Source organism: Vespula pensylvanica, chromosome 5, assembly GCF_014466175.1.
Source record: "Vespula pensylvanica isolate Volc-1 chromosome 5, ASM1446617v1, whole genome shotgun sequence".
In the NCBI taxonomy this organism is placed as follows: domain Eukaryota; kingdom Metazoa; phylum Arthropoda; class Insecta; order Hymenoptera; family Vespidae; genus Vespula; species Vespula pensylvanica.
The window spans coordinates 265,776-291,812 of NC_057689.1; the positions used below are offsets into that span (position 1 = coordinate 265,776).

Genomic DNA, 26,037 nt, shown 5'->3' on the forward strand with positions numbered 1-26,037 from the left:
TTCGATCGCTCCACCTTATTCCGCGCGCCACCCTCTTTTCTTTGTCGGCTTCTTCAGTCGCGTCGAAAGAAAACGATCGGCATCGAGCTCTCGCGATCGAGCGACCTCGCACGCGCCCGGCACGCCGCGACGCATAAAGATGTCCACTCAAAAATTCCTCCCTACCACGAAGCGGCCTTTCAATTAAGGGCTATTAAGACCCACGTAAAGACCTTTAATCCTCCCCGGGCTACATGATTTTTTACTTTGGCTTTTTCGCCGTAAAAGGATGAGAGTAACCCGCGTATCCGGCGACGTTAGTCACGCGATAGCGCGTTCGCTCGCGCTTTTATGGATGCGCTCGTACGCTCGGAAACCCGTTCTATCGATGACCGAACGAATGTCGGAAACGAGCTTTTCTCGCTCCTGGACGTACGATTTTTCTCAAGCGTAAGAACGTTTCCCTTGTCGTACGCTCGAATGCGTTAGTAAACGTCTTCTTCGCTACTCCGTTTCCACGCGAGAATATCGTGACGAACGTGGGCAGTTTCCGTCGAGATAGCGTCGAATCGTCTCGACTTTGACATAGACGAGAAGGGAAAAGGAAAAAATTGCGATTCTCCGTCGCCGTCTTTTTCTTTTTCCCTTAAGATCCAGAGCGCAGATGGTCGCGTAATCATTGTTCGTAGGAGCCACGTGCTCCTCGCTCGTAGGAAGAAATTTATGGAAGTGGAATTCCTCTCCTCTCTATTACGGATTGCTACATGCACGAGCTCGCTCGCGCGTGCGAGCACGCGCGCATACACGCGCAGCATTGTGTCTCGGTGGACGGGTTTCCCGTTCTCCTTCTCGTATCTGGCGATATATCGTGTATTAATGCTGGCCTCTGGCCATCGGTCGAGTGTTTGACCACCGATGCACCTTCGTATACCAACCGAGTAAACACACGCTCGGTCATGAAACGATAGCCATCTTCGTAGTCTCTCTCTCTCTCTCTCCTTCTCTCTCTATCTCTATCTCTCTCCAAGCCTGTCCAAGACCCTTTCCGGACCACCGAGCGCATGCATTCCGCCACTATTTACGCTTCATTCTTGTCCCGTCAAAATACATATATATATGCGGACCACGAAGGGAATCCAACTTGAGCTAATACAAGGATCGTTCGAATTCTTCTCGACGCGATCCTCATAACTTTCCATTAGTACCGTCCTTTTGTGTCGTGTTTGCTTACAAGAGAGAGGTATTTGCTTTAGTTCGGAGAAATATAAATCTACCGAATCGGAAAGAAAAAGTTTCTTTTTTATTTCGAGAAAAGACGTCGCTACGAAATGTATCGAACCAATTTTGAGATTCGTCCTCCCGACGATAGCTTTTCGCTCTTTCGTACGTTTTTGAAACGTCTCTATACCTTACACAGTCTCTCTCCTTCTCTCTCGCTCTCTTCCCCCACCTCTCGCAATCGTATCATTTTTCAAGGTGATGGCTCCGTCTCGACGGTCGATCCTATCCCATAGAAAGTCGTTCGACCGTAAATTTCACGGTAACACGAGCCGCCACGGGAGAGTACATGGTAGCCATTCGATCGGTCAGAACGAAGTATACCTTATGTTAAGTGCCTTTACACTCGTGTATCAGCGTGCACGGTATCTGTAACAGATCGGATACAAATGGAAGCCGCGAGCGTCGCTTTTGTGGGAGCCAGGGAAGTAAACGTGGTAGGTGGTGGTACGACTCGCACTTGGCGTGGCATCGTCCGAGAAGGAGAGCTTCGAAAAGTCGAAGTGGGGGAGGAGGTGGGGACACGCTCGGGCGCGCGTGCTGGAGAGAAAGAGGAGGAGGGATAACGCCGAATAAGACGCAACAAAAAAGCCGACAAATCGAATATAAACGCGTATAAATTCGTCTACTAAAATAGACGACAGTATTCGTAGATTTACGCACGTGCAAATAGTTTTCCTCGTTCGCGCGTGAAAATCGAATGCGTGTTCGATGTCGTCTTCGTAGTCGTACGTGTCTCGGTGCGCCCGGCTTTGTTTTTGTGGTAATAATATGGATATATATAATAACATGTACGTGTGAATGGATACAATAATATATATATATATATATATATGCAATAATAAGATGGATAATAAAGATCGAAAGGCAATTTCTGCGATTACTCTCTTCTTCTTACTCGTTATACTCTCGTTAAGCGGGATGATAGATCGCTCGATCTTCCGCTACCTCTTCTTCCTTTTTCAAGATCGTCGTTTATTTTACGCTAGGATCCACTTTCGTTCTTGACCGGTAAACGGAGATAGGAAACGGAGAAACAGAAGCGATATATCGCGTGTTTCTCTTTACGAGTAGATAGAAATTGTTGAGATAAGGTAGGAACCGTCTTACTCGTTCGATCTCCGCGCGAAAGACTAACTCTCCAAGGACTAACTCCGACTGTAATATTGTGAAAAGACGGAAGAAACGAAAACAAAAATTGGTGAACTTATTCGCGTGGAATAACGCGACGCAAAAAAGATAAATAAAAGCGGATACACAAAGGGAGATTGACGATAGGAGAAAGAAAAACGTGCGTGGAACGCGAAGGCAACGGACGAGTGTGTACGCGCTTGTAACATGCCAAGGAGACCGGGTAAGAGAGAGAGAGAGAGAAGGAACGAGAAAGAGTGGGGAGAAAAGAGAGAGGAGGAGCCACGAGAGTCTCTGACAAGACGGATCTTAATTACATGCGACCGTCGGTCGACTCCGTGTAATCCGTGCGAGTGTGTGACTACTAGCAAGAGACGGGGAAGGAGGAATCGAAAGCACTTAAGCTCGCGCGTGTACACGTCGTGCATCCGTACGAAATTGTGCGACACGCGCGAGCCCGCGGACTCGCGAGAAACGTGGGCGTTTGTGTGAATGAGTAGTCGACGCGTGAATTTCTCTCTCGTAAAACACGCGCATATTGTCGTGTTCACCTCGATCGAGAGAGGGAGAGAGAGAGAAAGGTCGCCGAGCGAGCATTCAAAGCGAAGAGATTCTAAGATATTCTAAGGAGAAACGATTAACCGTACATCTCGTCGCATTTTGTAAGAAACGATATAATCGGAGCACTTCGTTTCAACGATTCGAGTCCTATTTAAGAATTCATAAAGTTAAATATTTCCTCGTAACTACGAATCTCGTCGCGATATGTCTCTCTCTCTCTCTCTCTCTCTCTCTCTCTCTCTCTCTCTCTCTCTCTCTCTCTCTCTCTCTCTTATCCCGATAAAACGAGTCGCCGAAGCACCTAGATAAGTTTCTTAACGGTGTCCAGTCGACTACGAAAGTGTCTCGAACGGGCGAACCAAGTGCCATTTCGATACGTTTGCGAGAGGCATTAACGACGCGCGACAAGTGCAGAAACGATAGAGACGTAAGGTACGTCGTGATATCCTTCGATCTCCTTGCATTTTTTTCTATCTTCCTTTTACTTTCTCTTTTTTCATTTATTCTCATTTTCAAGAAATCTGTTTCTACACCTCGCAAAAGCATACGCAGATGTGCGATCTCTCTTTCCGTTTTTCATCCGCTCATTCGCATCTCTACCCGGTAGCTTCGTTTAATTGCAAAGTTCCATTTATAAGAGGCTATCCGCGCGTAATGCCATTCAAGCGACTTCGCTCGATCCACCGCCGGTAGGATATTAAGCGATTACGTTTTACGGAATCCGTAATAGCCGCCATTAGTAGCAAACACAGTTGCGAGAGCGCTACGAGGTGGGTATTTGATCGAACGACGCAAGAAACCTTCTCTATTGAGGATACATTTGGCTTACTTTGGCTGTCAAACGGATTTGTGTATGAGCCGAGCATTAAAACGCACCACGTCTAACGACACCGTTATCGGCGATAACTTCCTATAATCTCGGCCGATGAATTCAACGTGTTTTACGCGCGGCCGCTATGGGATTAGAGCGAATCCGGTTTAAATCAATTTCGACGATTCATCCTATGATAAATGCTTTCGCCGAGTTCTCGTCCAAGTGCACTTTTAAGAATCTATTAACGGCGCGCGTCTCGCGAGATATCAACCTTGTTCTCGAGGTATTCCTTTTCTAAATGCTCCTCCTGCTTCTCTAGAGAGAAACGGAAGGTAGGGGAGAAAATAACGAGTACCTTGTTTCAACAATTTCGAAACGAATCAAATTCTCGCTCACCGCGACAAGTACCTGTATCGTCGGCGAATCGCCGACGGAATGTGGACCGATCTGGCGATAACAGCGTTGTAACAACCGATGAGAATTTCTACGGTCGATTTTCGTCGATGCGTTCGACACGACGACGACTACTCCTTCGTCGAATCAAGAGTTCCAACGTTATAAAAATGTTGAAAATATACGACGAGACTGACGAAACGCGCGGCGCGCGGAATAGCAAAAAGCAAAGCGTCGAAGATCGAGCCACGTTTCTATTAGCTTCGGGAATACCCGAACGCCATTGTGTCGAACGCGGAGGTAATAAAAGTCGAGTCGACCGAGATGCCGGAGCAACGGGATAAGTGGGTAATTAATTAGCGAACTTGCCATATTAGCGTGGCTTTCGAAAGACGGCCGATCGGCGCTACGTACCGCCGCTCTCTCTCTCTCTCTCTCTCTCTCGTTCGCCGCTACGCGTACACGCAGAAAGATACGTGGACGCGAGAGTATCGCCGGCGTTAAGAGCAACACGATTTCTAAGTTGACGAGCGACGACGGTAGTAGCGAACGTCGAAGTAGTAACGACTATAATAATACTCGTGACGTGGCATAGAGGAAGTCTTTGGAGATTGGTCTTTGGAAGAGAAAGAAAACAAATAAAAGAGACGAAATTGAGTCGAGTAGTCGAAACGACGTTGCTCGTACAGGTTTCGTTATCGTCCTCGACGGAAACGAAGAACGACTCGTCCTCCCTCTCCTTACGAATCGTCGCGAAAGCAACGTCAGATAAAGTCCGCCGGATAATTAACGAACGCTCGTGTTACAATATTTTTTTCGCGCTTTCCGATGCTCGTCTAATTACCGATACCGCGAGAGAAGACGGACAATCGAGGAAAAGGACGAGGCCGAGACGACGTTCGTGTCCCTGGTATCGATGATAAGGTTGCATCGACGAGAACGACTCGCGTTTACGAGGATATCGCCGTCGGCGCCCTTCAAACGCAACGTCTACGTTCCGACGAGTAGAGATATTCGAATATTAATCGCGAATATAATAGCGATAAAAATGAGCGAAGAAAGTCGAGCGTTAAACGATCGTCCGATTCGAGGAATAATCGAGAAAGTCCGCTTTTTAAAAGGGACGCGAAAAATTCTGATCGATCGATCGACCGACCGAATACGCTCTTTTCTCGCAACGATCTCTAGTCGTGTATCGACTCGTCGTAATGACTGTCTTGGCGCCATCGATTTTTTTCAAAACGCTTCTGACTTTATATCGCGGTTTTTTCGCGTCGCCTTTCCCACGTTCCCATAGACTTCTCGTAGGAACAGGCTTTACGGTCGAGTCGCGTGTCGCACGATTATACGATTCGATCGAAAGTTAGGTACGCGTACGATCCGATAAGGTAACTAGGGGTTCCTGCCTGAGTTACGAGAGGAACGACCGCTCGCTCGTAATTCATTACAAGCTTCTCCGGTTACACGGGGTATAAGTATGTTGACCTTTTCCGCATCGACCACCCGTGATAATGGTACCCATATTTGCTTTTACGCCTACGTAGAACATAGCGCGAGGGAAACGCGAACGACCGTTAGATAATTATTGTGCTGCGCGGTGATTAATATCGGCGATGTGCTCCTCTCGAGATGGTTCTAACGAGACCGTCGACAGGGTACCGATGTCATTCGCGGTAACCGAATCGCAAACCTTTGATTTTCGATACTCTTGTGCGCTCTCCCTCTCTCTTCCTCTCTCTTTCTTGCCGAGGCGTAATGGAGAAGCACGAAGGAGCAGGGTGGTGCGTTTCTCGGTGCTCCAAAGTCGTTTGAATCTTCGAACGAGATGCGAGAGAAGAGGTTATGTAGATGAGATAAGTTAACTACAGGTCCGAGCTCGTGAGACACGACATGAATAATACGGTCATTGACCCGTAATTGTGTTGCGCTTTCTGGTCGAGCAGGATCATTGGAATCCTACCTCCCGCATTCCAGATTCCGCCATAATCGTGCGAGAAATAATAAAAGAGTTAGGGCTGATGGAAGCGCAAGTTTAGAATTAATTTTAGAATAGAGAGACTGTTTCAAAGTAGTACGTTACCTTGGTAATATCGTTGACGAGGATTTTACACAAGGCTGTTAATCTGTTTGCGCGCGAGGTGGGAGTCCCATCGGAGGGAACGAAAGGGTGGGATGGATTTCGCGGGTGATTTACGGCTAATTAAGGTTAACAAGCCGTTTAGTCTATTATTAAGCTCGCGTTTAAAAGCCCGAAATCTCCGGGAGCATAAATTACCCTCTTTGCGAAAGGGTTGCGAGAGCGAAAGACGGAAGGAAGGAAGGAGAGAGAGAGAGAGAGTTTGAGAGACGAGGAAAGTACTCGCACGAGCGTCATACCCCCCTCTGAGAGCCCTTAACCGACCGACATATTTCCAAATTAAACTCTAGTTGGTACGGGTCAACGAGAACCATTCACGCTGTGATTTTAAATGGCGAATCTACGGGCATCTGTTTGTTTCGAGATTTGTTACGGCCTCCCCCGACGACGATCGTCCGATCCTTCGAAAGCTGCCACTTTCGACTCTCTCTCTCTCTCTCTCTCTCTCTCTGTCTATTTGCCTCTTTACCACTTTATCTCTCCATCTTCGTTCGTGCGAACGCGTCGAAGTCGATCGATCCCAAAGGGCCCGTTCGACGCGTTCGAAAGGTCGAAGGTCTCGACTTAATGACAGTCGTAACAAATGGCCGGTAATGTCATAATCGAAGGATGCTTCTCGCGACGAGCGTACCGGTAATTTCGTCGCGCGATACCTGCCAAAGAACCACGAGACGAGGGCTCGTTTAGTTATTACCAACGAACAAAGAGAACCACTACGAAAAGACTATTATCTACAATGACGCCTTCTCGGACGATTTATTATCGAAAAGCTCGCGCGCGGGCCACGGTCCTTTCTACGAGATAGGCATTTCTCGAGAACGCCTCCATTTTTACGATTAATTACGTACGACGACATACGAGGATTGACAATTTGACGACTACCATAATTTACCGCGCCTTGTTCTGCCTCGGCACTAAACTTATTCCACGAATCGCGCGTACGAAGCTCGCGTAATCCTTCCACGTCGACGTCCGCGGCTCCGTTTCTCGGGTAATCCCTCTACGTCCACGTCCGCGTCTTCCCACGATTCGACTCGCGCACGATTTCTTAATTATCCAGGAAATCGGCCTACCTGGCACGCAGGTACGACTAGGTTCGTGCCGAAAACGCGTACGTACAGCGAGGGAAAGCTTACGATTATAGCCGCGAGAAACTAAGCTGGCGAGCGTAGGCGAGCGAACATAAAATCATCTCTCGCAGGTAATTTATACTCATCGACGTGGAAAGAAAAAAAAGGAAGGAGAGTGAGTACGTGCGAGTACTCGAAAAAATTGCAGCCTATTTACGAACGCGTATCGGGTCGCTTTACGATTTCTTCGGATATCATTACCATTGTACCGTTACTTTATCGGTCGCCGAGGTATTATCCTTGGCCGTCGAGCGGCCCGTTAACGAGTACGCGAGCTCGATCGTACGCTCGATCGCACTCTCGATCGCACGCTCGATCGTAATTTACGGAAACCGAGCTCGCCGATAGGACGTATCAATTTTCTCTAATAGCCAAATAGTGGCGTAACACGGTACGTAAGCGCTCGAAGAAATATCATCGGCGACGATTCGAGCGTACGAACGAAATCTCGAGAGAGAACAATGCTGGCGCCGTCGCTCGTTCGCGATAAAGCGCTTAGAAACCGTCGAAAGAGATCGTCGAAAGAACGGTAACTCAGCCGCGCTAGCGAGCTCGAGATTCGGGAGGAAGAAGAGCACGAGAAGGTAGCGAGAAGGATACGCAGCGCGTGCAAGAACAGCAGCGATACAATAGCGCGAAGCGATAGCGGACGTAGCTCGCGATAAGAGCTACGATATATCTACTACCTATTTGTAGTTCCGCTAATGGGATCTTCGAATTTAGTACGTTTCTCGCATAGCCAACGTACGCCCGAGCCGCGACGATCCTCGCGAAATAGTAGCTATTTGGTATCAATCGCTCGAATTCGCGATAATATCGTATATTGGAAGAAACGAAGAAACACGACTACTACCGTATAAAGTATGATCGTACGAGAGCGTATATAACGCGTAGGTACATACGTGGGTACTCTTAAAGGAGAAGGATCTATTCGATGTGGGTATCGATGGTTATCCGCTTCGCATAGTGCTTGTCTCGTGCCGCTCGAGTGCCATTAGTATGATCTATAACTTTGCTCCCTCGGCTACCGATCCTCGAGATGTTATCTTACCTCCGACTTCCACAGCTTCGCCTCCACCTTCTCCCTCGCTACATCCTCCGACCACGTTTCCTTCTAACTCGAGACGAGAGAAACGTTGTTTCGAATGGTCACGGGTACGGCTCGGGCCCTTACTTACATATAGATTGCTTCCCATTTCTTATACCCGAAATATTGCCAATCGTAAGAGGTTCGCTCATCGAGGTGCGCGCGCGCGCGCGCGCTCGCTCGCTCACGACGCCGCGACTGCGCGCAAAATTGCATTTGCATACGGGGCAGATTGTCCCGTTCCACGCGTAAAAGACCTCGCTCGTCCTTGCGTTCCGACGTGCGTCGAGAACGAAAACGCGCACCAACGTAGAAAGGAATTCTCTTTCTCTCGAAAGAGAGGAGGCGAAAGATATTCTCGATCTTTATCAAGATGCTAATATGTCCTCGGAAAGGGGAAAGGGAGGATTCGAAAATTCATTAACGACGCTGCTTCGTGATTCTTGATATTTTTTCTCTCTCGATACAGCTCCATCGAGAGAAACTATCGATACTCGAGATAAATCTATCCCTCGAAACATTACGCGTAAAATTTTACCGCTCGAAATATTCTTGACGTCGACTTGAACCGACTTTAACGTCGATTCCTCCGAAACAAACGGTCGTTCGACGATATCGCCTTGAAATCTGACGAGGGTTTCGCGGAATTCGTCTTACGCCGTTGCCCGACACGAAACGATGATTATTCAAAGTTCCAACCGTTGAACGTGAACCTCGTACCCGTCGCTTTATCGTTCTTATCTCCTCGTATTGGTATTCGTGCGGCAAACGCGCAAGATCCGCGTCCTATTAGGACTCTCCGAACGATAAGGTTAAAAGCGATCCTGTTTCCCCTTAAGGATCTTCCGAAATATATCTTTGCCGTTTTTATACCAACCGTGTGGCGTTGATACGCTCTCTCTCTCTCTCTCTCTCTCTCCCCCCCGCCGTCTTCTCAACCAGAATCCTCGTCTCTTTTCACGCACCGTTAAAGTACACGTACACGTTTTTATGAGCGTTCTTTCGGACGAGATAAGATCGTTCGTAATACGTCATATCTTTGCTATTAATTACGAGCATCGTATAAAGATGAAGTATAAATGAATTGACGAAACGTCGGAGCCGGTAGACGGGAAGGAAAAAAGGGAGAAGAGTAAGAGGCAAAATAAAAAAGAATCGCCGGAGATCGTAATTCACTAAGAGCAACTGCTTTCCTTTTGATCTCTTCATGAGAAGAAGGAAGACGCAACCGAGACGCAGCCGATGGTTTTCGACGATACCACCGGCCACCGTGGATGTCAGATCGATCGATAATTTCCTAACCGACTATTTGTAATCTGTATATTCACCTGTCGATCCGTCAGTTTGTCGGCCAATCGAGATATCGTGCGTTCCACTTCTCGCCTATGTATTACCAACGGGAACACTGTATAAAGTCACGATACGCGGGCTTATACCGCACTGCAACGAACATGATCCAAGCTCAATGACAGCCAGGCTGACAGTAATACTAATACCAATACCAAACATCTACTCGACCTGTCGTCTCCGACGTAACCGAGAGAGAAACTCGAAACTTCGATGACAAAGTTATCGGAGGGTTCGAGTTAGTTGCGAGCGACACGCTTCGATTATTTGAACGGGCTATTAAACAAACGTATATATCTATCCAGATAGGATATATCACGATGGTCTAACAAAATAGCAAAATAGATCTTTTGAGTCGGATATATCTTCTCGGAAGGCCTGTCCGAAGGCCTTTCCGTATTGATTTATATGATTACGTCTATAAACTTGGGCCGATATCAGAAGGACGAAATGCAAAGCGGCAAACGTCGAGTTCGTGGCACGGTAAGCGTCGATAAAATCGTTCGATTTACGTCTCGACGAAATAGACGGACCACCGGGGCGCGATATATCGATACCTAATCGCAGGTTGTAAAGCTCCGTCGACTTGGCCTCGGAGAGAGAGAGAGAGAGAGAGAGAGAGAGAGAGAGAGAGAGAGACAGAGCTAATACAGAATTCACGGTAAATTCACGTAATAACCCGTGACATTCCAGGGATCCCAAAAACGACCCGCCCACGCTAGCCCTCCTCCGGGAGGAGACCCCTCCCTGTCGAGAAAGAACACGGGACGACGTGCCGGCCACGACCGTCCAACCCCAACCATTAGATACGACGATAGAGGCCAATCGAATTTCATTATACTGTCCGAGCATACCGTGTAATTTTCTCCATCAAAATAGAGTCGGACTTTGAGCCTAATCCTAAATATTTACTTTCAGAAGTAAAAAGAAAACAAACGCGCTGTTATAAAAAGAACAAAAAAGAAGAAAGAACAGTTTATAGAATCGGACACGAAACGACGAAATCGTCTCTCCTTTTTATTTTTCTTCCTTCTTCGTTTTTCTTTTTTTTCCTTCTTCGATCGTACTTGGCTTAAGAAAGCAAAGGGCTCGCGAAACGAACCCAATCCAAGATCTGTCCTCACCCATTTTTACGGTCGTCGCTTTACACCCTACTCCCTACGGTCGACTTATTTTTCTTTTCTCTATTCGTCCTCTCTCGGCTTGGTCTTCGTCTTCCCTCTTTCACACGCACGCACGCACACGCTCTTTCCCTATCTGCCCACTACCGACTCAACGTCTCCTCGCGCCTCCCTTATTTCTCCGTCGGGTATAATAATTAATGACCGTTCCTACGAAGAAGGCGCCGCCACCCAAGGGTCGATCCTCGTGCCAACCGCAAAAAATAATTATGAATTCGAAAACGTCGAGTTATTAATGCGCCAAACCGAGGTGCCAGAATGGAGAAAACGAAGCGAGTAAAGGAGCCACGTTCCAAACGAAAGACGAGCGATAAAGTCGGCACTCGTTTCGAGCATCGTTTCGAGAAGACGGACGAATCCGCGAAATCGTATCTGCGAGTCTGCGAAGTTGATCGAGAGAGAGAGAGAGACGTAAGACGAGAGGCAATTAGCGAGCGGAAGGATCGAGTAGCCATCGATGAACATAGCATCGTGGCTGAAGGGCTTCGAGACTCGAAAATCGATTCGCCAAACAAATGACTTAGTTATTCCCTTCCATCTCTTTCTCTCTTCGTTTTCTCTTCGCCGTTTTAATGGCTCCCCCCCCCCTCTCTCTCCTCGCGCTCCCTGACAGCACTCGAAAGTGCTACGAGTGGACACGAGAAAGATACAAACGGACGGGTCGAGATGAAAGAACAAAGGAGGCTCGTGGCAAAAAAGGACACGGGAATCGCGGTACGATCGAAGCAGAAAGGAGGAGTTTTAAAGAGGGGTGAAAGGAAGCGTAGTCGGGACATAAATGAGAGGCGTGGTGGGGTGTGGTCGAGTTTCTTAGAGGGTTGCTTTCTCTTTGGATTTATATTTCATAAATTACGTGAGACTTTGGCGGACAGCGGCGAGTCCGGAACGAAGATTCGTACGAGGCGGGCGTCTTTCGAGACTCGACTCTCTTTTTAAGTGTCCCCTTGCTCTTACGCAGAGAGCTTACCGTTGCTCTCCGTAACGAACGATAAACAAAGTTCCTCGCGAGCACTCGCCTTTCGAGAGAGCAGTTCGTTCCTTCGAGGCAAAAGTCAATTCCGAGTCACGATAAGAGTATACGCTCGCGTATTTAGAAAGACGCCAGAAGGTGAGAACGCACTCGACGACTAACGGCACGGTATTCGAAGTGTGCGTGCGCGCGCGCTGCTACGGTCTCGAAGAGAACTTGTCTCATCCGTAAGTCCAACGGCGCGTTCGCATACCTCGCCGACGAGTTTTCGGTTCCAGCGAAACGTTTAGCCTCGCGCGATACGAAACGTTAAAAGGGACCCGACGATTAGACCTTATCTCGCGATACGGCCAAAGCCGATCCGTGAAAGTCCGTTCCCTTTTATCGTTTCTCGCGCCATCGAAAGTGGTCCGATTGATCCTGCCGGTTGTGAATTCGATTAACTTGTACCTACATATGCATTCCGTATAGACGCGTCTCCTTTGAGATTCGAAACGATCGCGACGCAGGAGCCTGCCTTCCGAACGAATTATCCTTGGGAACACGCGACTTTCCTTCGAATCCGTAACGTTTATTGCCGATCGTTTTCGAATACGAAGGAGCAAAGCGATGACGTCAAGATCTATTGTCAGATTTTTAGAGCGTTTAGAGATCGCTTTAGATTAAGACGGAAGATACGAGGGGAGAGAGAAAGAGAGGAATGTTAATTTTCTCGAGAAAACAGAAACTGGTTCTTGTAATAACGACGGCGCCGAAAAGAGAGAGTCCCGGCGCATCTACGACATTCCACCCACCATCGTCGGATCTCTCGACAAGCAGCGACGGTGGGACAGCAGGAAGAGGAGGAGAGTCGCAGCTGTCATGGTATTCCACCCACTGTTTTGTTTTCTAAGAAGAGAAGAAAGGCTGAGAGTCGACGATTTGAATATCATTTTTGTGCTTGAAAAAGGACGTAGGTGGTGAAAGAGAGAAGACCAGAAGACGCGGAGAGGCTCGAGTCTTTTCGGTGATCGATCGACAGGGGGAATGACTGTCGTGAACGCGTCTGAGGATAAACGGTTCGAGCGACGATCGTTAAAGGTTAACGTACGTTTCTCGTTGTCACGTGCACTCGCGACGCTCAATTTTACTTTCTCAAAGTTCGAAGTCTCCGCGGAAAGTCAGGAAATAATTACGCCAAGAAGAAAGTCACGATGACTCTCGAGTGGATGCTCGAAGAACGAAAAACGGGAGAGAAAGAGAGAGAGAGAGAGAGAGAGAGAGAGAGAGAGGAATGCTCGCTCAGTTTTCTCCTAGACAAACATTTTCGTCGACAAAGTGTTCCGAGAGAGGGTTCTCAGCAAAGTCACGTCGTGTCCTCGAGAAGAGCGGTTAGCACGGTAAGCAGGTCCGCGTCTTGTCGCGGCTTGATGAATCGCCAATTACCATGCGACCCGTCACTCACGTCCTTTTTCGTCGTTCGTATAACATCAGCGCGAGTAGCACCGTCGCAACAACCTCCGCGACACCAATCAAGCGCGGGACGACCTTTAAAGCTCGTAATATCTCGACATAACTTAGCCGGGAAAAAGTAGCGGAGAGCTCCTCGATAGCGTACCGACGAGGAATCATTTGAAATTCATATGCGCTCTTGGTACGAGGCGTAAGAATAATCTCGAACCCTCGAGAGGCGTGGAAGGCGACAAAAAGATTTTCGTTCGATCGCGCGAGATCAAAGTCGGGACGCGATTTTTGTCGAACGGTTCGATCGACGACAGACGGCATAGATCGCGTAAGTAAGAGGGGTCGAGTACCTCGAGGTAACCGATCCGTGCCGATCAGACGAGGTGCAATTTGAGGGGTTGCGAGCAAGAGAATTTAGCTCTTAGCTCTTTCCTCTTGGTCGCACGAGCGGCCTCGCTAGAGGCTCGCGCTATGGCAAACTCATGCGCACGATACGGGGACTCGTAATTGAAAGCTGTTACGCTTGGTATTTTATGGCTTTGTCCTGGAGGCATGCAAAACTCGATTCTTAGGGTCCACCAATTGTAGCCCGGGCAAGGGCTTTGAGTTAACGGGGCACGAAAATACGCGACTCCTAATTAAATCCGACTAAATTCATCAAAATCGTCGTTAAAAGCAGCCCACGGCCGAGAAGCGTACTAGTTCCTCGGGCGGTGCGGCCGAAGCGACGAAGCGATGCGTCCTTAACGATCCTTCGATGCGAAAACGAGATTCCGATCTGTCTAATTGACGCGGTACGGTGTCCGTGCGAGCATTCCGATCGAAATCGTCCCGTGATCGAAAGCTTCACGATTATTTCGATCGGAGCTCGTCGTTCTTCTACGAGAGATCGCGACGCACCGACGTCCTCGATATCACTAATTTTAACAAGACCGCTCGATCGAAGACCGAGTCCGGCCGATATCGATCGTTCCGGTTTTCTCGATAAAAACCTCTCGTCCAGTTTTAATCAATTGACGAAAGAAAGATTCAGATCGCACGTTCCTCGTCGCTACTTTCTAATTTCTTCCTCGACTTGCTCGTCGTGCCATGAAACTCGTGCGATTAACGCGATTCACGCCCGATACGGAAGAGAGGAGAATAAAGTCACGATCGTAAAGCGGCGTCATTAGAAGATAAGTATCGGGAGAGCTCGGTCGTATATTATACCCGGTAACGGCAACTCCGATCGGGGGAATCCATCCCGATCGGTGGCTCGGTACGAGACTCACGATTTCTCTCTCTCTCTCTCTCTCTCCCTCTCTCTTCCGAAGCGTGCGGCATGAGCTTATATCCTGGGACGAGACAATAACGTTCGATAATGATGGCAATAATAGTAATAATAGTAATAACGCCTTTTACGAGGATCTTGTAGGGTATTTCTCGGTGGTGGACAAGATACCACGGCTACTCTCTCTCCCCCCTTCTCTCTCTCTCTCTCTCTCTCTCTCTCTCTAAAGGCAGTCGCGAGAAATAGAAAAGAAACATCGAAAGACTCGAAAGGACAGAATCGACGATCGTGGCAGCGTCGGTAGTCGGAGGCGTGCAAAAGAAAGAGAGAGAGAGAGAGAGAGAGAGAGAGAGAGAGAAAGGTCCTTTGCGTCACGGTGAGACAGCAATATGTAACACGGACCGAGGAATATAAAGGCTCGCTCGAAATAAAACACGAGCCACCGACTCGTTCGTGGGACGAAGAAAACCAAAGAATGAACGGGAGTAGGTTGGAGGGGTTAGAGAAGGAGAAGAAAAGGTTGCAAGCGGAGAAATGAAAAGAGGAGAAAAGGTGGAGGATTGTGGGCCGCGCGAGAGCACGTTGAGAGACTAATTGACGAGGAGGTCGGAAAAGAAGAGGGATCCGACGAGGCGGTACACCCCCGTAAATATCGTGACACGCGCTCGAATTAATGGCCCGACCGAAGAGGTTGCGGAAAACGAACGAATCGGTATCCGATTCGATGACAGGCTCGCATCGAGATCGGATCGAAACGTTGCGTATCCGATTTTAATAACTTCCTTGATAAGGCCTTATTACCGATCGGAAGAAAGCTTTTCGAAAAACGATTCGTCTGGTCGGTGAGACGGACGAACGAACGAATCGTTTCTTTCTCCCTTCCGAGAACGTTTTACTACGCTCAAACTTAATTATCGCTACGGTTTGAGTTAAAGCTCTCGTCGTGCCACGTCTTGTCGTATTTCTCGCGATAAATTTGAGTGCTTTTTTTCGACGCCTCCGTCGGGCGTTCCTTTCAAGTTCCTCACGAGTCAACTTCCGACCGTGAGAAAATTTTCGGTCGATTTTCGTAGGGGAACGCTCGCGTGCGGTGAGCATCGAGATATCGAGAATTTACAGTTCCCATATGCCGAAATAAATTGAAAACAGATTTTTTAAGACCCTCCTCTTTTCGTAATTCGACGGGAGGATTTTATAGCCGAAAGTTCCCCCTTTCCTGCTTTTCTCTACGGCTTGTCGAAAGGTCGAAGCGAAGGGGGTCAGCTCCCGGTGCTCGTAGCTCGGCTAAGACGAACGATCCGACGAGAAACTCGATCGAACGAGAATAAGGCCGGCGTAGAGATTCAGCAGTCCGGGAACGCGCGTATTTGACATCGTCGTCGTTTTATTATCTCCGATGGGAGGACGAGCAGAAAGAACAATTACGTTCGTCGTCGCCCGACCGAGCTACGAAACGCCTGAGAAAATAACCAAAGAGAGGAGCGACAAAGAGCCGAACTGAATAATTATGAGGCATGATAAAATAGCCGGCTTATAAATAATACGGGCTGAAACGTAGCCAGGCGCAAAGGGAGAAGAGAATAGATTATAACGAAATAGAATAGAATACAATAAAAGAGTATTCGTTCGTGAAGCGTCGTGTTCCCACGTGAAGAGACGGCGAACGATATAATTTATACATTTATTTTGTATCCGCGCGAGTTAAAGTTGAATGGGAAAACAATAGGAAGACCGCTCTGACCCGGCTATTCTCTTTCCGAAACTCCGATGAAAAAGCGAAAGGATTCGTTGACAAGCTTTTCGTTTCGCCGAGACAAAGCAACGCGCTCGTATTAAGTTACATCTTTGGTAAGACGAGCGAGCGAGCGAGAGCGACTAATTTTTCAGCAGCTCGGCTTACAAAGCGTGCATAATGCGCGGCCGGTGCATACACGCGCTCTCGGCGCAATCAGCCGCCTACCGATGCACGAACAACACGAGGAAGACGCTGGTAAACCGTGCCGAGCAACAACCCAACGACTAATCCTGAAGGATCAGCCTTCGTACGAGCGCGCTCCGTCGGGTCCCCGTCCTTTGACAAATGATGTATACATTAATGTATGCACATTGAAAATCACACTTATCAATACCGGCCTTGCTCCTTCCATTTCGAGTCCCGTTCGAAAATACCGGAGCGCTTTGTGTTATCCGATCGAAGGCGAAGCGCGTCGATTCTTCGCTTTTTAACTAACCGCACCGATAATCTTTACGGAAGAAACAATAAAAAGTAATCGAGTTCGTTCGTCACGGCTGTTGCTCGCGACCAATTATTAGATTAACCAGATTTCGATGCGCGTCGCACGGCCGACTTTGATCTCGGTCGACGCGTTGTCGCGATTCACGCCACGACAAATGACGCGCTCCATTAAGTTACCGCCCGTTATAAATTGCAATTACCAATAGACGTCCTTCTGCTCGGCCCAACCGAGAGGATTCGTCGAGTCTGCACGCAGACTCCGAGCTCCGCGATTTTCGATCTCGTAAAGGCCACGACGCCGCTCGCTGAATTTAATCTGCATTCGATTTATCGAGGCTACTGCCGAGTAATTTATGGAGGTGCTCGTCACGCTTGAAAATGCACGATCAAAATATCGGGCCTATTATTTCAAGAAATATCACCAAAGTCGATGATTTTCATTACTTCGAATTAAATTTTAATATCGCGGCCGAGCCTGTTGTCGCACAATTAGGCCAAGTCGTTCGAGTTAATTTCGTCGAGAAAAAAAAAACGGAAGAAAAAGGACGTCGAGTTATAATCGGCAAACGATCCTTGTCCTATGACACGCTTCCGGCCGACTCTCTTCGCCTTCCCATCTTCGTTCGAAGGAATCGTTCGATAGTATCGCGATCGAGCCATCGTCGTCGTCCGTCTTGCGCGAGACAGTTCGCGCGTAGGCGCGAACATAATTATCGTTTTGAAAACGGCGTACGCGTACACGGCGCATTATTCGAAGCGTATCGCAGCAACAATGGTCGCCTTACGATCGCTGATCCATCCTCGATATCTCAACGGACGCGACGGCTCGGATGTCTGGCTGGAACGTTGTACGCCGTACGTCGTATGTTCGTATATTCGATCGACTTGCAAATATCACTAATACTCGATGCCTACGAGTTCGAGATGGAAGAAAAGCGGATCAAGGTTGACTCGACGAGAATACGCACGTAAGAGCGTGAGAATTTCGATAAAGCGTGACGGAAGGGAGATAAGGCGAGGGGGAAGGGGAGGGGGAGAGAGAGAGAGTAAGAGAGAAAAGATAAAAATGTAAAAACGTAAAAATCGGCGAAATCGGGCGCACCTGGGCCGCGTTATGTCGCTTGGGCGTGTCTGAGTTGGCACGGCCTGGCAAAACGCGTGGGCAGGGCCCGTATTATGCCGATCCCCGGCCGAGAGTCGGTACGTCTCGTCGGGTACGGAGGACTCGAATCGGCTTGAGGATTCGCGAGTCCACGCAGAAATGCCGTGGTCTGACTGTCGCATTGAAAACGCTCGTCAAACGTGCGACGCGAGGCTACGTAGGTACGCGCGTACGCGCGTACGTGGGCGAGCGAGAAAGAGACGAGAGAGAGAGAGAGAGAGAGAGAGAGAGAGAGAGAGGCGGGGGAATAAGTATGCGAGCGAGCGCGCGAGAATATGCATGCGCGTTACGTACCAAGTATCGTGAGGGTACGGAGGACCAGGTGTGTCGCAGGTAGTGCGTTTCCCAACGATCGATCGATCGATCTATCGATCGTACCGATCTCCGAGGAAAATGGCGAGAGATAATACGCTGATTTCTGAGAGCGATAGGAGCAGGTGCTACGGATAATATCGGTTATCGCGCTTCGCGCTCGATGAGCAACGGATAAATTTCTCGCACGATCGCCTAGAGAGAGAGGCATATAAATTGCGTCCGTTTAGGCGTTTGGCGTTTATGATCCGATTTATAGTACGGCGTTGGCGCATTTACGGTCGCGCGCCGCAGCTCCGAATCTACTCTCCTGGACTAGGTGCGTCTTATTAGGCTATCTGCCGCCGTTGACCAACTTTTACACTTTTCGATCGGCTCGTCCTCTATATCGTCGATTTTCCTACGCGATCGCGTACTTTTTCCAAGAACGACGATTTGTCAATGACAGAATTTTATCACGACGTAAAAACTCGTCGAGTATTTGGTAGGCGAGGAGATCGCGTACGTGAAAACGAATAGCTCGATGCAGACGCAATATCTTATATATATTCGTCTATATATCCCCTGTATAGCGCCGTCCAAGCACCCATCGTTAATGATGATTTAATGGAAATTTAATGGAAATCGTTTGCGCGAGAAAGCGTTTTGCCCGGTGATAAGCTACTCCCACGTTGGCCGCGCACGCGGTTCCGTCCAACTTTCGAAGAAGAAACGTACGATAAGATTGGCAAGAAACAAACCGTAAAAAGATAGAGCCCGCAACGTATTACGGAAATCTTACCGCGTTCGTATCCCCGTCCGGTCTAAACGGGAGGATCTCGATTTTCCTCTCTCGTTATCGCCGGCGAATACTTCCGTGTCGCTTTGATTGACGCGCGGTGTCCGTGCTACGGACTTTAACGCTCGAAACTAATTTGAATTTAGCTCGCGGCGCACCGAGGAAAAACTCGCAATTACGCTCGACGGCTTTCGTCAAAGTCGCGGGGATCCTTAGTAGCGGCCTTCGCGGAAGGATCGATCGATATGCAAATCGTTCGACGTACGGAAGCGAAAAAGATTCTGCGCGTAGCGCGTATAGGTAAATACGAGCGAAAAACGCAATTATACCTGTCCGCCGCTCGATCGTTCCCACGTATTGTAAGTTTATCGAGATTAAACGATTATCTTGGCACTTAATATCCCGTGGAAACGAGCGCGACACCCGAGCTAAGACACCTCTCGCTCGTAAAGGGTTTCTCTTTGAAGGAAGGAGAAGAGAAAGAAGAAAAAAGAACAAGCGAGAAAGAAATACCTACGACGTATCGCCGAAGGATATAAGAGGTAGATACACGTCGCACTTAATCCCGGCTTATTAAATAAATCATTCTCTCTGTTTCTCCGTTACTCGGAGTAACCAACGTCTCTTAACTTCTATCTTATAATTCCGCCATTAATTTTTCCTAATCGAGCCCGGAGGAAGCCGTGGGTCCTCCTCGTCCACGTGATTCCGAGACGCTCCGGAGGAGGAGGAGCCCGTAAGGGCCGCGTCCGGCGTAGCGTCGACGTTGGTCGAGGCGCTAAAGAACGAAAACAGCCTTTTCGTTCTTTAGCAAAGCGCGCGGGAAGAAAAATCGAACGAGATCGATCGTCGAAAGAGAATCGTCGTGTTACCTCTTACGGCGGCGTTGAGTCTGTCCAAATTTGCGAGCGTCAACGGCACCGGTCCAAAGTGCATCACGATTTTGTCGGACCTTCGAGATTCGCCGAGTCCGTGCTCGTGTCTCGCCATGAATATACCGGTGTAACTTCGTCTTATGTAGAGACTGCACGTGTCGTTCAAGGCGAGCTCGAGCGTGCCGTTCAAAGCGCCCTTGATCGCTCTCTTCACGCGAACGTGCAATTGTCCCTTTCGCAGTTCCTTCATCTTCCCGGTAAATATATACTCGGCCTGATGTACCTTCTTCAGGAAGATCGTGTCGTTTCTAATAGCGGCGGTGAGATTCGCGCGACATTCGAGTAGCTCCTTGGTCGAGAGACCTTCCAGAACGATCAGGCCGCTCCAAAGCAAAAGGAAGCTGACTTTTAAACGATTCATTTTCGTACTTGGAGAGTTCCAGAGATTCGAGACCGTACGTCACGAGTGAATCATCGTCTCGTCGATATCAAGAAACGACGATTTCGGTAAGTCAGGAACTTTCTCTCCTACTCGATGAGAAAAAGAAAGAACGGATCTAATCTCGATCGTTCTCGTTCAGTCGATTTCCGCGAAAAGTCGCGACGATTGGCAGGAGAGCGAGAGGAGAGATTCCTCTAAATGGAAACGAAACCGTCCACGCTGGTCGTGTGATCTTGAGCAACAGGTTGGCGCCGTGTGTCGACCCACGCTCTCGCCGATTTCCAATCCGCGTACCTCGTTTCCTGCTCTTTCTCCCGAGAGTGGCAAGTGCCACTAAACGCGATTCGATTGGCAAATCGATGGAAAACTATCCTCGGTTCTCCTACTCGCACGACTTATTCCTTGTCCCATCCGTGTACGGATATAGGCGACGACGCCGACGAGGATGTCGCTGCGCGCTACGTCGACGGACGCGACGTCGACACGTGCGATCCTCCGGCCCGAGCTTATCCCTTGTTTATCAGCTCGTTAAGAAAGCGACGCGAGATTACGAAGCACTCGGAATTTACGACGAAGCACAAACCAATTACACGATTCCACTATTCTTATCCGATCTCTATCGTACACTCGCGCGCGAAATCGCGACGCACGGGGTCCCGTGAAGTACGATACCATATACGCACCGTCGCGAATGCTCGAAAAAATGATCGTTCGTTCGACGAACCGTTCGGCTGGACTCGACATAAACAAGATCAAAACTTAAAACTCGGAAACGTTCGATAAAATTGATCTAAGTAAGATCGACGTAGAAAAATCGATGGCGCTCTCCGCTCGATATTCCAAGGAGAGAAGCGGTAGAGTGAGGAGAGCGCAGTGGTGAGGTGGTGGTTGGTCGCGTGGAGGCACGCGCTGGACTGAGGAGGGCTAAGTGTGGATGCTGCAACTACAACGTGTAGGCGTAAGTCGCCTTAGACCAAGGGACTAAGAGGGAGAGAGAGAGCGAGCGACGAGCGAGAGAACGTATGCGTGAGTCTCGTGTACGTAGCCGTGCGCGAGTAGCGTGTTCGAGTGTTACGAGCCGAGATGAAGCGTGCGCGCGCGCGCTCGCGTGCGTCTCTGTGTGTCCGTAAAAGAAAGAGAGAGCCGACGAAGGCGGGCCAATGTGCGAACGAGCGAGAGAGACGGAACGCTTCCTCGTAAGGCGGTTCGTTATACGTCCCGCGTCTCTCTCTCTCTCTCTCTCTCTCTCTCTCTCTCTCTCGGATCGTGCACGCGCGCGCGCGCGCGCCTGCTCCTGCGACATGCTGCGTGTAGGTGCCGTTGGCACACTTACGCACGGCTTCTGTGCGTTCGCTCGTTCGTTCGACTGACGTAAATCGTACGTACGCGTACGGGACGCTCGCCAAATAGTTTCTTCGTAGAAATCCAAGTATTATCGGATATCGGAAAACGTAAGAGCGATCGAGATAAGAAGTAATAAAATATTTCTGTCGAAAATAACGAATCCTCTTTAGCAATTCCGCGTATATTCGCACACATTTCCCGTCTACGATAATAAATAAAGATATAAATCTATACTCGTCGCATCGTCTCATCCACGATGGGAAACAATAAAGCATATCGGTCCGTCGACGTTTCATCGGCTCTCGTAGGATCGCGTGCGCGCGTCGATGGTAAAGCGCCCACACGTACGCACCCACACCTCTGACGACTCGAGGGTGACACATCGTGCGAACCCACGAGATAAGGCGATCTAATCGATATCCGCTTAACGAGCGACGATCTCTCGCGCTTCCCGGCGTAATTGATGGCGATCGATAATGCCATAGCGAATCGACCCCCCTCTGGAGAGGATCGCTCTCTCTCTCTCTCTCTCTCTCTCTCTCTCTCTCTCTCTCTCTCTCCGTACCCTTATAAAACGGGCGTTCCCTTTGATACCGTATCACCCATGAAATTGTAAGAATCCGTTTTAACGAGCAATCTTGTATCTAAAAAAAGTTAATAGCTCGACTATCGACGAGCTCCGTCGTAAGCATGGACGACGTATACGCGAAAAGATGCGAATTTCCTTTATTTATGATAATCGTTTCCAAGACCAAAGCAGGGAGAGAGAGAGAGAGAGAGAGAAAGTGGGAACGGCAGTGAAGTGATCTATGGTGTCGTCAGTTATAGTACATCATAATTTCCGTGGATATTTATATCCACACGGACAATGTTATGCCACACGGCACGGCGGCCGAGTTGGGCGTGGATGAAATGAGATTCTTGTCTTGTCTTGTTCCGCCAACCAGATATGGTCTCGAGTTTCGAACGTGCGTAGAAAACGATTCGCGAACGGGGAGAGTTAGTACCTCCTCCTCCGCTTCCTCCTCCTCCTGCTCTTCCTCCTCCTCCTCTTTCTCAGTGGACGCGTGTAGCTTCTCCGGCTGTATACGTACCTGTGAGAAACGAGGTGATTCCGCGTACCACGAGATAGTCGTAAAGTTAAGAGACATAAAGCAATCATCGAGGAGAATCTCGCGAAAATCTAATGCTGAGAGAGAAATAGAGAGAGAGGAGGGGAGGGGGGGGGGTAGTTGCCCTTAGAACGAAGATTTGATTTACGATCCTGCGAATCGAAGCGACGCGTTCAAACGGCCGTTAACGGGATAGCTATAATACGAAAACGTTAATACATCGAACTCGTTCGCGCGTCGATACGATCTCTCGAGCGTAATCGGAAATACTGGCAAATCGAAGGCGCGTATAAAGGAGAAGAGCGATAAGCGAAGAAACGCGAGCGCTCGAAGAAACGCGTTAGAGTCCGTGCTAACCGTAGAAATTTACATCTTCATTACGAGCCGATAAAGTCCTCGTTAGATGAGTTAACGAGGTGCGATAATGAAACACAAGGATCGATATCGAGTCGGTGTTCTCTTTCTCCGTCTCTCTCTCCCTTTCTCGCGTACTCCCACGTGCTTTCTACGAAGGGAATGTGGCTCGCGCACCCTTTGTGTATCTCCGCACTCTTCTCTTCGCGCGAGAATAACCGGCAATGGTAATAGAGAGGAGGACTGACTCTAATGAATGTATCGCGAAAAGCGCCGTACCGTATCGTCACCGGTTCAACGAGATTTCTCGTTCAGCCGGCTCGTTCGAATCTACACCTAGCACGCGATCCTTTCCAAAAGAGCTCGGCTCCTTCTTCTCTCGTCCATGGAACATTAAGTCCATGGTACTCTCGTGAGAGACTGGCAGAATGAACGACGGCCAGAGCGAATCGTCGTTCCGTTGCCCACGCTCCTCGTCGGCGTACCGCTATCGACCGAATGCGTGCGTGCCTGCGTCCTTACACGCCGTGCCATCGGCAAGGGCGTGGTATCGAGATTAATCTGTTTACATTCGACGATTTCTAGCGTCTTTACGGATACGATCGAACCTCGTTGATATTTACGTTCGTACGAACTCAAACTCTTACACCTCGAATTTGACACCTTTCGCTCTTTTTTCTCTCCTTACACCTCCGCTTTGCGATATATATTTTCGGCATAAACGCAAAGGAGAGAAAGGCCGGCGATCTAGGCGATAATTTTGTTAAAGAGCTTGTCGTCGACGAGGTAGTTAGGAGGAAGACAAATCGTCGGCCGAGGAGGAGTAAAATATGCCGAGGGAAAGAGGAGACGCGCTACCGCGAGCGTCGGCTGATCGGCTAACGAATGGATCGATTTGCATGGCTCGTTAACAATACGGACAAGGAACGCTAATGCGGCACTTTGTTTCAGACGACCTTGCCGCGGTCTGGCTCGTCGAGTACGAGGACGAAAAAGAAAAGAGAGATCTGTCTCCGTTCGAGCACCCACGGAGAAACAGAAAGACGAACGTTTTCTTGCACGAACGCGGTCCCCTAACGTTACGGCGCATGGATACACGAAAATTAAGAAAAATATTGTAGAGAGGAACGAGCGAGCGAGCGAGCGTTCGTAACGAACGCTCGGAGTATACCCACCTCCTAGAGAAGTAATCGTGGAAGAAAGACGACTCGATGACGGCTCGATGAAGATGAGTTACGAGGAACGTCGCCCCCGGCTTCTTCTTAGGGAGCTCGAAAGCTCGCCTCTCGTCCGCGGGAACTTGCGAGAGCTCGCGTGCGAGCACGCCGTAATGGCAGCGTCGTTAAGCCTTTATGTATTTGTCAAGAGGATTTAAGTAATGCCATTGTCGAGAGCGATACGGCGCTCGCAGTGGAAAGAACGATCGCGCTTCGACGCGTACCTCTCGCTCCTACGAAATCGTATTTGTCTTACCGAGATGCCAAGATCTTAACGGATCCTAATAATACCCGATAGATACGTAAATGGCGCGAATGGATCGCCGAGGAGGAGGAAGGCGAGAGCGAGATATCGCGAAGTATCGATTCGTGGCAACGTTTTCGCGAGCTAGTAATATCGCCGGAAGCGATCTCTGAATCCGATCGAGCAAGCGGTGTGGGCGCATGTGTCGTCGATTTCGCTGCTAACGCTGTTACTATCGTGTATTGCGAGCCCACTACAAAGCCGTATAAAGGCCTCCTGCCCGCGTGCGGCTAGTAACCGTGTATATGGCACGGAATACGTGCAACGAGCGGGAGTCGCGGAGGAAAGTAACGAGAACGCGCGGAACACGCGACTACTTGCATAAAGATGCAGTTTGTAAGAAAACGGACAAGAGAAAGAGAGACGACGGAGCTCGACCACGAACACGCGTACCTTTTCGAGAAGCGTGCGTGTATTTGCCATAAGTCTCGTACCCGAGGCGCTCTCTCTCTCTCTCTCCCTCTCGTCGTATTTCATACGGGCCGTGCTTATACGCTCGGGCTCTGCCGCCGACATAACCGCAACGTCGTTTCTTTTCTCGACCTCTTCCTTCCTCCGCTATAGCGAACATTTTTCATCGTTGCTCGAATTCGTTGGAAAGAGATTCAGCTTGGACCTCGAATAAACGATGAGACGTTTTCCCATGCGTATCGAAATGTTCGAATCGAAGATAGCATCACCGATCCTTCCGACGAGACGACGAGAGACGTCGCTGTAACTCTAGTCTTCCCTTGGAAAGAAACTTAATAGTCTATTCGCCGACACCTTCGCGGCACGTTCGAAGCCTCTTCGAACGCGCGTTTATTACGCATTCGCGTCGTTCACGGTGATAGAATTTACCTTGCGTTATGTTTTTAGCGCGTAATAATGCCGTGTTGTTGCGGCACTTACCTATCTACGTACGTACAAATGGATACTTGTAAAACTCAATGTTACGAAGGTGCAACGCGAAGAAGACCTCTTGTAATGTGGATTACGGCGCGATATCCGTCATAAAACGAACGTCATGCGCACGCGTCGTTATCGAAAAATAAAAATGTTAAAGTCGACTCGAAAGTCGATTAAATTAAATAAAACGCCGGCAAAGCTGTACTTTCTCGTGGCATCTTTTTCTCAAGGAGGAAGATAATAATGGCTACGCCTTGCGAGAGCTAAGAGTAATCTTGAAAAGAAAGATGGG

The 26,037-nt window shown here is 48.9% G+C and overlaps 1 protein-coding gene across 3 annotated transcripts in view; it reads right to left on the minus strand.

The window, feature by feature from the left end:
* LOC122629176 (agrin-like) overlaps positions 1–21,301 on the minus strand; it is a 235,541-nt gene extending 214,240 nt beyond the window's left edge. For 2 of the 3 annotated variants that reach the window (XM_043812293.1, XM_043812292.1), the window contains exon 1: positions 20,082–21,301. In XM_043812293.1, coding sequence (XP_043668228.1) covers positions 20,082–20,505 — 424 coding nt within the window. In that variant the 5' untranslated portion in view covers positions 20,506–21,301. The remainder of the gene's footprint in view (positions 1–20,081) is intronic. The other variant, XM_043812287.1, reaches the window with a different exon arrangement.
* Positions 21,302–26,037: the final 4,736 nt, after the last annotated feature.